The sequence below is a fragment of the Lemur catta genome, chromosome 6 (genome assembly GCF_020740605.2).
Source record: "Lemur catta isolate mLemCat1 chromosome 6, mLemCat1.pri, whole genome shotgun sequence".
Classification (NCBI taxonomy): Eukaryota; Metazoa; Chordata; class Mammalia; order Primates; family Lemuridae; genus Lemur; species Lemur catta.
The window spans coordinates 23,713,742-23,726,246 of record NC_059133.1 but is presented as its reverse complement, the minus strand read 5'-3'; the positions used below and the strand labels follow the sequence as shown (position 1 = coordinate 23,726,246).

At 36.0% G+C, this 12,505-nt stretch overlaps 1 protein-coding gene across 7 annotated transcripts in view; it reads left to right on the top strand.

Annotated features, from left to right (window-relative positions):
- The window catches only part of VEZT (vezatin, adherens junctions transmembrane protein), a 62,201-nt gene that overhangs the window by 11,813 nt on the left and 37,883 nt on the right, over positions 1-12,505 (top strand). For 3 of the 7 annotated variants that reach the window (XM_045553208.1, XM_045553209.1, XM_045553207.1), the window contains exon 1: positions 1,916-2,065. The exons of 2 other annotated variants lie outside the window; for them this stretch is intronic. In XM_045553208.1, the coding sequence (XP_045409164.1) occupies positions 1,988-2,065 (78 nt within the window). In that variant the 5' untranslated portion in view covers positions 1,916-1,987. Of the gene's footprint in view, positions 1-1,859; positions 2,066-2,296; positions 2,315-12,505 lie in introns of those variants that run through there. 2 more of the 7 variants (XM_045553213.1, XM_045553214.1) reach the window with 2 other exon arrangements.

Sequence of the window (12,505 nt, the reverse complement as noted above, 5' to 3'; positions counted from 1 at the left end):
TAGAGATGGGGTCTTGCTCTTGCTCAGGCTGGTCTCGAACTCCTGAGCTCAAACAATCCACCCGCCTCGGCCTCCCAGAGTGCTAGGATTACAGGCGTGAGCCACCGCGCCGGCCTGAAATTTTTCTTAAATCTATTCTAGGGGATCTGAAATTATCTACTGTGTTGAGTAAATGAGAGTAGGTCCTTAGAGACTTTCATTAATTAGGAAATATAGGAAGAGAATCTACTCATTTCCAGTGACTCAATTTTAGTTTTCCCTGGTTCTGTACCGAGTGTTCCCTGAGCTCCTAGAAGCAAATCATGCCTTAAGGATCTAGGAGAAAATGCCTGAAGTTCAGTGTACTCCAAAGTGGAACAGTATTAGAATGCTAACTTCATTGCCTCTAGTTTTTGAGAATTGCTTACAGTATCCATTGAGACTTCCTGTTGTTGTTGTTATTTCCACTACTGCAAATCAAAATGCCCACTACTCTTTATTTGAAATAATATTTTGAAGATGTCCTTTACTTTTAAATCTGTGTTGTAATTTATGTAGTTGACAGACAATAGCCACCTGTCTCTTATTGTTGAGATTTTCCTGATTGATCCACAACCTTTCATTTCATATCTTTTTAAGATCGTTATTAAAATGAGTTTTCTTCTTCAATACATACCTTGTCCTTCTTTTACTTTTCGTTGCAGACACTCCCTTTCTAAGATAGGGAATAATTAATCATTTTGAGAGAAAGTTCTTCCTTTTATCTCTTCACAGAAAGACAAGTTCTCTTTCTGTCTGTCTGTCTGTCTCTCTCTCTCTCTTTAATTTGGGATAGGGAGAAAAGAATATAAGGTTGAATGTGATCTTGTAATATCCAAACCTTATTTTAATGTTTATTTCCCCCTCTTCTCACACTCAACATTTTGCCAATTGTGTTTGATCTTCCGGCTTTTTTTTTTTTAACAATTGAAAATGATAGTTTTACTTCTCCTTGATTCTACTCTGTATCTAGTAAGTGCCCAATATATACTGGTTAATTAACCAGATTTCAGAAAATACTAAGGTAGCTTTAGAACCGGGGAGAGCTCAATCCACTATTGCTATCTTCTTTCCACTTAGTTAAGACAAATTCACTGTTGCTAGTTAGTATTAGTCAGTTGAGTATATAAGCTGTGCAGGTCAATTTCCTCCCTTTGTATCTCAGTCTTTCTTTTGATTAGTATGTTTGATTTTTTTTTTTTTTTTGAGACAGAGTCTGACTCTGTTGCCCAGGCTAGAGTGCCATGGTGTCAGCCTAGCTCACTGCAACCTCAAACTCCTGGGTTCAAGTGATCTGTCTGCCTCAGCCTCCTGAGTAGCTGAGGCTATAGGCTCAAACCACCATGCCCAGTTAATTTTTCTATTTTTTTTTAGAGACAGGGGTCTCACTCTTGCTCAGGCTGGTCTTGAACTCCTGACCCCAAGCAATCTTCTCATATTGGCCTCCCAGAATGCTAGGATTTATAGGTGTGAGCCACTGCCCCTGGCCTGAGTATGTTGGATTTTTATTTAGTTTTTGGACTCAGATACTATTGTACTTAAGTACATTTATACTATTGTACAGAAAAGTCTTAAAGTTACTCTTTTAAGAGCTTTTTGCTATTTATTACATCTCATATAAGATTAATTGGGTAAGATGCATTTCAGTGGAAAATATTAGAAGCCTACAGCCTGGAAAATTTATAAATATATGTCTCACCTACTACTGGTTTATTTAAAAACTTTTAAATAAATACTAATATTAAATAACTTCCTTTGAAGGCATTTTTAAAACCCCACTCTTCCTATTATTTTCTTCTACAGTTGCTGAGTAATAATAGCACTGAAGAAATAATGTTCATGTTTTTTTCAAAGAGCTGCTTCTGATAGGAAAATGCTTAGTAATGACAAAGGCACGCCCTCCAATTCCGTGGCCATTTTGTACTGTAGTTCTGGAGAAACAAGTGGGAATCATCAAAGAAAGAAGCGTATGGATCATAAGAGAATATGGACAAGAGGCAGAAAATTTTCATCTAGGTCAACTGGAGAAATTAAAACTATGCCATCTGTGAGTAGTTTAATTGGTTGGGCCAATTTTAATAGACCCTCTTAGCTTAGTCTTTTTTAATTCTATGATTAGGTTTTGCTTTGCTGATTAATTAATGCTTGGATTTAGGACTTTCTTGGTATATAGTAATTTAGGAGTTATATTGAAATATGTAAACTCCAAAAAGTATTTCCTATTATTTTATAATATCTTTAATTTTGCAGGTTACTATCCTATGGTATTATCCAAGGTTTAAGGGAGGGAAAGGCAGTAAGTATTTAATTTCAAATTATACTTTCTAATTGTGTACTGAATTAAAGATAAGTGAAAAATCTATAGAAATTCACTATATTGGCATTTCTATATTGGTGATGAGAAATTTATTTTCCGTTGTAGGGTTTTGTTAATTTTGACATTGTTTAACTCTTTAAATAGCTTCATTAAAAACTGAGAAAATTGCTGCCTTGTATAATTTGTTAATGACAGTCTTCCTCATCAGTTTATTTTGTGGTGTTCTACAGCTAGCCTAGAAAGAAATATGGAAATTGTAGCAATTAACAATGGGAGTTTATCCTTTTCAATGGCATTTTTCAAAAAAGAGAATTGCTGTTCTATATGTGATAATCACATTTAGATCTATAGTTTTAAGCTATATTCAGGCCGGGCGCGGTGGCTCACGCCTGTAATCCTAGCTCTGGGAGGCCGAGGCGGGTGGATCGCTCGAGGTCAGGAGTTCGAGACCAGCCTGAGCAAGAGTGAGACCCCGTCTCTACTAAAAATAGAAAGAAATTATCTGGCCAACTAAAAATATATATACAGAAAAAATTAGCCGGGCATGGTGGCTCATGCCTGTAGTCCCAGCTACTCGGGAGGCTGAGGCAGTAGGATCGCTTAAGCCCAGGAGTCTGAGGTTGCTGTGAGCTAGGCTGATGCCACGGCACTCACTCTAGCCCGGGCAACAAAGTGAGACTCTGTCTCAAAAAAAAAAAAAAAATAAAAAAAAATAAAAAAAAAAAAAAAAAAAAAAGCTATATTCAAAGATAAGAGATTTTTCAAATGTTTTAAAATAACTAATAAATAATTATTTCAAGGCAAGTATGATTCCATCAGATACCTTTAATGACTGATATCTTTTCCTTAAAGAAATTAAAAATGGATACAAAGTTTTAACAAAAAGTTACCTGTAAGTAACTTGAATTCTGTAATTTGGGATTGGAAGTCAAAAGTAACTGGAATTCTGTATCTTGGTCCTTTGAACCAGGTTGAGCACAGATTCATATAGGAGGGAAGTTAGCGTTAACGTTTCTTCTCAAATATTACGCAATTTCAGGTTTCTGTGCCAGTGCTTTGTGCCTCATACAGTCTTCTCTGTTAGTAGCTGGTGTGCCTGTGTTTTCTTGTTGCTTTTTTGTTTTAATATAGGCTGCAGAGCCCAAATAACATCTGACAATAGTTACTATCTTGCCAGACCTAATAGTGTGGTTTTGATATAGTACTGACATTTTAAATAAAGGAATGTGTAATAGTAGAAGTAGATCAGTAGTTTTTGTATGGAAAAGTGTATAGGATCATTCCACTAATTTGCTAAACTAATTTAATTGAGCACCTTTTTTGCAGGCCTTATGCTGGGTACCTTTTCCCCGCACAGATAATACATGAATATGTTCTCATTACAAAAAATTCAAATAATACAGAGAAAGCATTAGCTCTCCCTTATTCCCCTTTTTCCTCCCCAGGTCTCCTTTTCTCCCCAGAAGTACCCACTGTACTGACTTTGGTATATTTTCTTCCAGGCTATCTTCAGTGCAATTACATTCTTATATATGTGTGTATGTATATAGTAATATATATGTGTGTGTGTCTGTATGTATGTGAAACATAAGTATATTGTATAATTTGATTTTTGTGGTTTTTTTAAAAAACATAAATGGTGTGCTTAAGTGGTTGCAGTAGTTAGTATTCCTGTATGTATAGTTTATCATACTTTTTTTCCTCATTTCATGTAGAATGTAGTTTATTGTTTTTATTTTTTTTTCCATATCATACTTTTATAATTATATCTATAGGATAGATACCTAATAATGGAATTGCTAGGTCAATGGATATTTGTGTTTATATTTTTATACCTGTACTCCCACTAAGAGTCACTTGTCAACACTAAAAATTCTCAGACTTCTTAACTGTTGCCAACTAACAGATAAAAATTACATCTTTATTTTAATATGTATTTCTTCAAAGATGAAGTTTAATATGTTTTCATTTGTATTAACCCATTTGTATTTTTTTCTTTGAACCACCTCTTTATATTGTTTTATACCCATTTCTACAGATTAAAAAGTATTTTTCTTATTGGTTTATATGGACTTACTATAAATTATAAAACGTTGCATCATATGTCAGCTGAATTTTTTTCTTCATTTTCAATGAGTGGTTTTTATAGATTTATTAAAAGTACCACTGCCACTATATGGAAGTTTGTAAGACTTGAGTTTTTATTTTGTTTATTTTTTGAACTAAAAAAAGAATTTTTTTTAGAGCCAGTTCTTATTATGTTGCCAAGGCTGGATGGAGTGCAGTGGCTATTTACAGGTGTGATCATGGTGCACTACAGCCTCAAACTTCTGGCCTTAAGTGATCCTCCTACCTAAGCCTCCTGAGTATGTGGGACTACAGGTGGAGGATTAATAAATGTAATAAATGTATACATGGAGTACCACTCCACCACAAAAAATGATGGTGAACTAACACCTCTTGTATTATCCTGGATGGAACTGGAGACCATTCTTCTAAATGAAGTATCATAAGAATGGATAAGCAAGCACCAAAATTTAGTTGGTACTAATTGAACAACACTTATGTGGACATATGGTAGTAACATTATTTGGGTGTTGGGCAGGTGGGAGCGGGGAGGAGGGGATAGGTAAATTCACATCTAATGTGTGCGGTGCGCACTATCTTGGAGATGGGCACACTTGTAGCTCTGACTCAGGCAGTGCAAAGGCAATATATAACCTAAACGTTTGTACCCCCGTCATATTCTGAAATGAAAAATTTATAAAAAACAAAATAAATAAATAACATCTAAGCTAATCTTCCCTCAGTTTGAAATAATAAGTCGAAGTTTTTCAATTTTTTTACCATTATATTTTTTAAACCTTTCATACCAGTATCTAGGAAAATATAGCATCTGATTTTTGAAAGGTAGTTATTATAGACTTTGAAATTACATATAAAAAGAGAATACTACAATGAAAACACTGTTTACCTATCACCCAGCTTCAGCTTCAGCAGCTGTTAACATTTTATCAAACTGTCTCATCTTCTCCCATCCCCACCTTTTGTCTTGGAGTATTTTAAAGCAAATCCCAGACATTACCTAATTTCACCTGTAAGTGCATCATATGTATCTGTAACAGATAAGTACTTGCTATGGTTTGGTTGTAGTTTGTCTTCACCACAACTCATGTTGAAATTAATTGCCAACATAACAGCTTGGGAGGTGGAACCTTTAAGAGGAGTGGCCTAAGTGGGAGGCATTTAGGTCATGTGGGCTATGCCCTGTGGGTGGCTTGGTGCCATTCTTATGGTAGTGAGTGAGTTCTTTCTCAAAACTGGATTCGTTTTCTTGAGAATGGATTAGTTCCCATGAGAATGGGTTGTTAAAAAAAGAGGACGCCCTTCATGTTTGGCCCCTTCACTTGTGTCCACTTCCCCTTTGACCTTCTGACATGTTAGATTGCAGCAGGAAAATCCTTGCCGTAAGCCAGCAGTCCTTGAACTTCTCAGCCTACAGAGCTGTGAACTAAATAAACCTCTTTTCTTTATAAATTACCCAGTGTCAGGTATTGTTATAGCAATACAAAATGGACTAAGACCTAACTTTTTTGAAAAATGATAACCCCAGTACAGTTATCTCATCTAACAAAATTAGTAATAATTCCCTAATATCTAATACCTGGTCTGTGTTTAGATTTCCTCAAATTCTCAAAAATGTCTTCTTACAGTTGTTCCCACCAAGATTGAAGCAAGGTCCATATAGGTGATAATGTCCCTTTAGTCTTTAACATTTTCCCCACCCCTTACCTTTTTTATGTCATTTATTTGTTGAAGAAAGTGGGTAATTTGATCTGTAGAATTTCTATATTCTGGATTTAGCTGATTGCGTAGGATAACATGGCATTTGGTTTAGTACAAAATTCTATATTTTAGCATATCACTTTTTTATCTTGTTTCTCAGAGAGCATCATGAATTTTATTTTACCACGTGAACAAGTTTAAGAGTCTCGTAACATTCTTATTTTGTACTTAAGGATGCTGAGACAAAGAGAGAATTTTCCAGAAATAGAGCCTACCTAAAAAGTACCAGACCACTCAGTATTCTCCTTGGCAATGTTGAAAGCCTGATAAACCACAGTCTTATCAGAAGTATCACAGGATGAAACATTTTAGCAAAGACCTCAACTTGTTTTGTTTTATCGCATTTGTTTTATTTATGTTTCCTGTCACATAGGGGATGTTCAGTAAGTATTAATATTTATTATCAAGTGAGTTGCCTAATTCTGCCATCTTTGGCCTATTCCTCCCTGGTCATAGACCTGAAAGCTTACAACTTGTTCTATCTGTAAACGTTTAAAGCAGTTTGGAAGAGTGAAGCTAGTAATAAAGCATTTTACCCATCACTTCCATTTCTGAACTAGTTAATCTTCATTTTAAAATGCAGGCCAGGCACGGTGGCTCACACCTGTAATCCCAGTGTTTCAGGAGGCTGAAGAAGGTGGGTCAGTTGAAGCCAGGAGTTGAGACCAGCCTGGTCAACATAGTGAGACCCCTGCCTCTACAAAAAAACATTTTTTTAAATAGCCAGGCATGTGCCTGTAGCCCTAATTTGAGAGGATCACTTGAGCCCAGGAATTCAAGGTACAGTGCGCTATGATCATGCTATTGCACTCGAGCCTGGGCAACAGAGAGAAACCCTGTCTCTTAAAAAAAAAAAGCAAACCAGTGATAATGATACTGGCACTTTACAGAATGCATCATAGATCATGCAGAAACTAAGCAGTGCATTAAATGGATAGTTCATACTTTATGTATCCATTAGGGTGGGGGATCTGATATCTTTACATAGGCTGGGAGGGAGGATGGCATGCAGTGCCAGTAGTGTAGGCCTTGAATGAGTCATTTTTCTTGAAGTCCTTCTTCAGCAAAAATTTTGGGGGTTTCAGTCCATTTTTGTTTATTTTTCTTACAAAAATATGTTTCAGCCACGAGAACCAAAGGCTCTTGGCTTTTTCATTTAGCAAAATTCTTTCTGGTGTTATGATATGTGTTTTCTGTCAGCTAAAATTTACAGGAATAGTGAACCAGAAGGATTTCCTGAGGAGGAGCTCCCACATGCTGTGTCTGAGGTTTCTCATATTTCTTTTGGCAATAGTAACATTCTCCAATAGTTTGAAATTACAGTTTGAGTCCAGTTCTAATGACTTGTCTTCAGAAAACAACTAAAACATTTGTGGTCGTACTTTTCTTCAACCAGGGGAAAAAAGTTATAATAATAGAGAAAACTGCCTCACCTTGCTGTAAAAGAAACAATGAAAACATTTTATATTTGGTGATCATATTTTAATACTAAGACACTATTTACCTTTTCCACTCATTCTTTCATGCATGCACAGTATACAAAAAGCTCTTCAGTATGGTTGCATATTCTATGTTAAAATGAACCTTTCTGAAACTATTGCTTGTCGAGTTTTGGTATGGCTATTCTTTGATACTACAGTTATCAGAAAAGGCTTTTTTTATTTTTATTTTTATTTTTATTTTTTTTTGAGACAGAGTTTCGCTGTGTTGCCCGGGCTAGAGTAAGTGCCATGGCGTCAGCCTAGCTCACAGCAACCTCAAACTCCTGGGCTTAAGTGATCCCACTGCCTCAGCCTCCCGAGTAGTTGGGACTACAGGCATGTGCCACCATGCCCAGCTAATTTTTTCTGTATATATTTTTAGTTGTCCAGATAATTTTTATTTCTATTTTTAGTAGAGACGAGGTCTCGCTCAGGCTGGTCTCAAACTCCTGACCTCGAGCGATCCACCTGCCTCGGCCTCCCAGAGGGCTAGGATTACAGGCGTGAGCCACCTTGCCCAGCCTGAAAAGGCTTTTTTTTTTTTAAGACAGAATCTCACTTTGTCACCTTGGGTAGAGTGCAGTGACAGCATCACAGCTCACTGCAACCTCAAACCCCTGGGCTCAAGCAATCCTCCTACCTTGGCCTTCCCAGTAGCTGGGACCACAGGTGTGCACCACCATGCCCAACTAATTTTTTCTATTTTTTGTAGAGACGTGGGTCTCACTCTTGGTCAGGCTGTTCTTGAACTCTTGAGTACAAGCAATTCTCCTGCCTTGGCCTCCCAGAGTGCTAGGATTACAGGTGTCAGGCACTACACCCAGCAGAAAAGGCTATTAAAATACTTCTCCCTTCCCAACTACGTATCTGTTTATGGCTTAATTTTCTGTATACTGTACCCAAAACAATAAATTGCTACATATTGAATGCAGAAGCAGACATAAGAATCCAGCATTGTTCTATTAAGCCAGATGATGAAGAGATTTGCAAAAATGTAAAACAATCCATTCTTCTCAATAAACTTGTTTTCTTTTGGAAAATTTTTTCATTAAAAATATGTTGTTTACATTAACATTGTAATGGGTGTATTGCTGTTTTTAAGTAAAATAATAATATTTAGTTTTTTTAGTTTTAATTTCTAATATGATGAATGTCATTAGACATGTACATAAACAAAAGCTCTTTGAGGCCCTCAATAATTTTTGAGACTATGAGGAATCCTGAGACCAAAAAAATTGAGACCCCCTGGTCAAGATGTGATTTTTCTGAAACCAATTAATAATACACAGGTTATTTGGCAGTTTCAGAGAAAAAGTGATAGTAATTTTACCCCCAAACATTTTAAAAGAATTAATGTAAACATAATGAATAGAGCTTTAGTGTTCGTACAGTATCTGGGTTTGTATGTGTTAGGAAGTGATATGATTTGCACTAACAGCCGAAAATAGAGAAGTACAAATGTGAAATGTGGTGGTAGATGACTAGAAACTATTTTATTGGACTTGAAGTACATTCTCTCAGGTCTCCAAAAGATTGTCTTCTATGAAACTTTGTCAGATTGTTACAGAAAGCCATGTAGCAAAGTACAGTGATAACCTTAGCAAGGCAGATTTTTCTGGAAGTGTCATACAATACTTTCTAGGATGAAAGTGATGAAGTCTGTCACTAACGATGGGGAAAAAACCAAAACTACTAAGGCATCATTCAGTTATATAGCAGAAATGGTTATATCACACTTTTAGCAAGAAGCTTGTGTAACCAGCCAAAAAGTTGAGAAGTTTTACGTTTGCAGAAAAAGCTAATGGTAGAATTTACTGTATCACATGATGCAGTTGGACATTATGTGTGGTACATAAGGTGAATGATTAATGCTGCTGTTTTTGTGAAATATGAAATAGCAAGTGTTCCAGATTATGATGATTCAAACTGAGTATGTATGCTCTTAGTTCATATGCAGCACACATATGAAAAACAAAGTATTCATTGTCTGTCTTCTATCATTGTTAAAAAATTCTATGCTACAGGTAATCCATTTTGTTATTTTCTGAGCTGTGACATAAACCGAAAAAGGAAGGGACATTGGGGTCAGTGCTGAGGGGGCATCAGCTATATGTGCAGTAAAAAATGATGTTACAATCTAAATAAAAAGAAATTTACCCCCACCCCCAGCCTCTAAGCCTCTTCCCAGAGAACAGATAGCAGACAGAGTGTGCCTCCAGATCTTGATTGAGACTTTAATTAGAACGGGGGTCAGCAAATTGAGGCTATTGGACCAGATTTGCCAGCCCCATTGCCCGTTTTTGTATGACTGGTAAGCAAAGAATGGTTTTAATGTTTTTAAATGGCTGGGGAAAATATCAAAAGAATGGTTTTGTGACACATGAAAATTATTTGAAGTTCGAATTTTGGTGTCCATAAATAAAGTTTTATTGGGACATAACCACACTGATTGGTTTACGTATTGTGTGTGTCTGCTTTCGCACTATAGCAGCAGACTTGATTAGTTGTGACAGAGACCATATGGCCTGCAAAGCCTAAAATATTTACTATCTGGCCTTTTACAGAAAAAGGTTTCTGACCCTGAGTTAGAGTAACTCCACTTTGATCCATCTTATTTATTGTTCTTCCCCCATGGGAGTTCATTTGAAGAAAGAATTCTACTGCCTCAAAAACAAGTTTTTTTCTTAAAGTATGTAAACTTTTCAAAAGGTCAGCCCAAACAAATGAACTAGCATTCTTGTTCGTTTGTCACCCTGGAAGCAGGGTTGGGTGAGCGTCACAGTTCAATTTGAAAATACAGATTAATCCAAGGCAATATTTGAATATATACTGTGGGTGATATGGAGATTAACCATTCTTTGCTACCAGAGATTTAAAATCTAGTGGAGGGATGAGAAAGATATGCCTCCTTATAATTTTTAAAATATTTTTCTTAAAAAAGAGATTACATGAACTTTTGATTCAATTCCTGTTTTCTCAAACTGATACCCAGCAAATTGCTACCAGTCCAGCAAATTCCCACTCTTCCTCATTATTCTGAATGTTAAAATATATCCCCTAAAAGTCTTTGTCTAATTTAGCTGTCTCTCCTCTGTTTCCATAGCATCCAATACATCCCTGTCATTGTTAACTTGCTTAGTGACTTTATACTAAACTATAACTAAGTTTTTTGGTGTCTTCCTCACTAGACACAGGGGGAACTGTTTCTTATTTAGGTAGTGTAGTATAATATTTCAGAGTGTTGGCTTTGGAGTCAGACTTCTCAGTCAATCCTATTTCTCCTGCTTTCTCTGAGTGAATCTGTTTCCTCATCTATGAAATGGGAATGACAATAATGATGATGATGATGATGATGATGATAATCGTAATACCATATAGGGTTTGTTTTGAACCTTAACTGAGATGATGCTAGTAAAATACTTAATTAAGATTTTGCCGTGTGGTACTTTGTTAGCTGTGTTGCTGGGTTTTTGTTGTTGTTGCTGTTACATCTCTAACACCTAACATACAGTCTTTTGGAAGATGTAAATATTTTGTTGAATGGAACCAACATTTGTTTTTAAACATGTTACCAGCATTTTGCTTTAGAGAAGGTTGAAAGTTAACATTAAAACTTGCTATTTATCCAGAGTTATCGAGTAGATTTATGTCAAACAATGGTGCTGATACTTCTTTTTGATGGGATTGGAGTGATTGGCGGGTGAGGGATTGCTGTTCCAAAAACCTGTGCTTTTTCCACATAGCTTATATATAGTTAAAAGTGTAAACTGAGTGCTTACTATGTGCCAGAGACTGTTGTAATGCTATATGTTAATTTAGTTCTCGTAAGCACTCTTTGAACTAAATGTTATTATTACTCCCATTTTTAGATGAGACAGCAGAAGCACAGAAAGATGCCATAGATTACTTAGTTACTAAGAGGCAGAGTTGAGATTTAAACGTATTTGCTTCCAGAGTTTGTGCTTTTAACCACTGTTCTAATGCTTTTATTAGCCATACTGTCTCTCATTTGCCATATGCTTGTATGTGAGATATAGCATATCTAAGGTAACTTTCTTGAAGAGTTTTATGTTTGTTCACAGTGCTGAGCATATGATAGATAACATATATTAGTGCTTGAATGAATTAATGAGTATGATGGTATGATAACATTATAATTAATATAATACAGTCATTGTTTAATTCCTCTTGGTTTTGAGTAATAACTGTTTCTCACTGTAGATCTTCTTAGGAGCTATCTATAGCCAGCATTGGCTATTTTGAAGCAGCCTACTTTAAGACTACAAAAATTTGGGCAAAGAAATTGCTTAACAATCTATTTATATTCATAAATCCATTTTTTCTTGCTGGTACTCTCTCAAAAAAATCTGTGTGTTTCTTTTAGAGTTTTTCCATTTTTGGGCATTCTGTTGAATTGTTTGTTGATTTGTGTTAAATGGCATCTTATTGTTTGTTGATTTATTTCAATAGATTTAGGGATCACAAGTGTTTTTTGTTATATGGATGAATTGTATAATGCTGAAGTCAGGGCTCTGGTGTATCTGTCACCAGAACAGTGTACATTGTACCGGATAGGTAGATTTTTATCTCTCACTCACCCCTGTCAGTCCACCCCCTTCTTAGTTTTCAATGCCCATTACACCACTTTATGAGCATATATACCCATCATTTAGCTCCCACTTATAAGTGAGAACGTGGCATTTGTTTTTCCATTCCTGAGATACTTCACTTAGGATAATGTTCTCCAGTCCCATCCAAGTTGCTGCAAAAGACATGATTTCATTCCTTTTTATGGCTGAGAGATACTCCATGGTGTATATATACCACATTTTCTTTATCCACT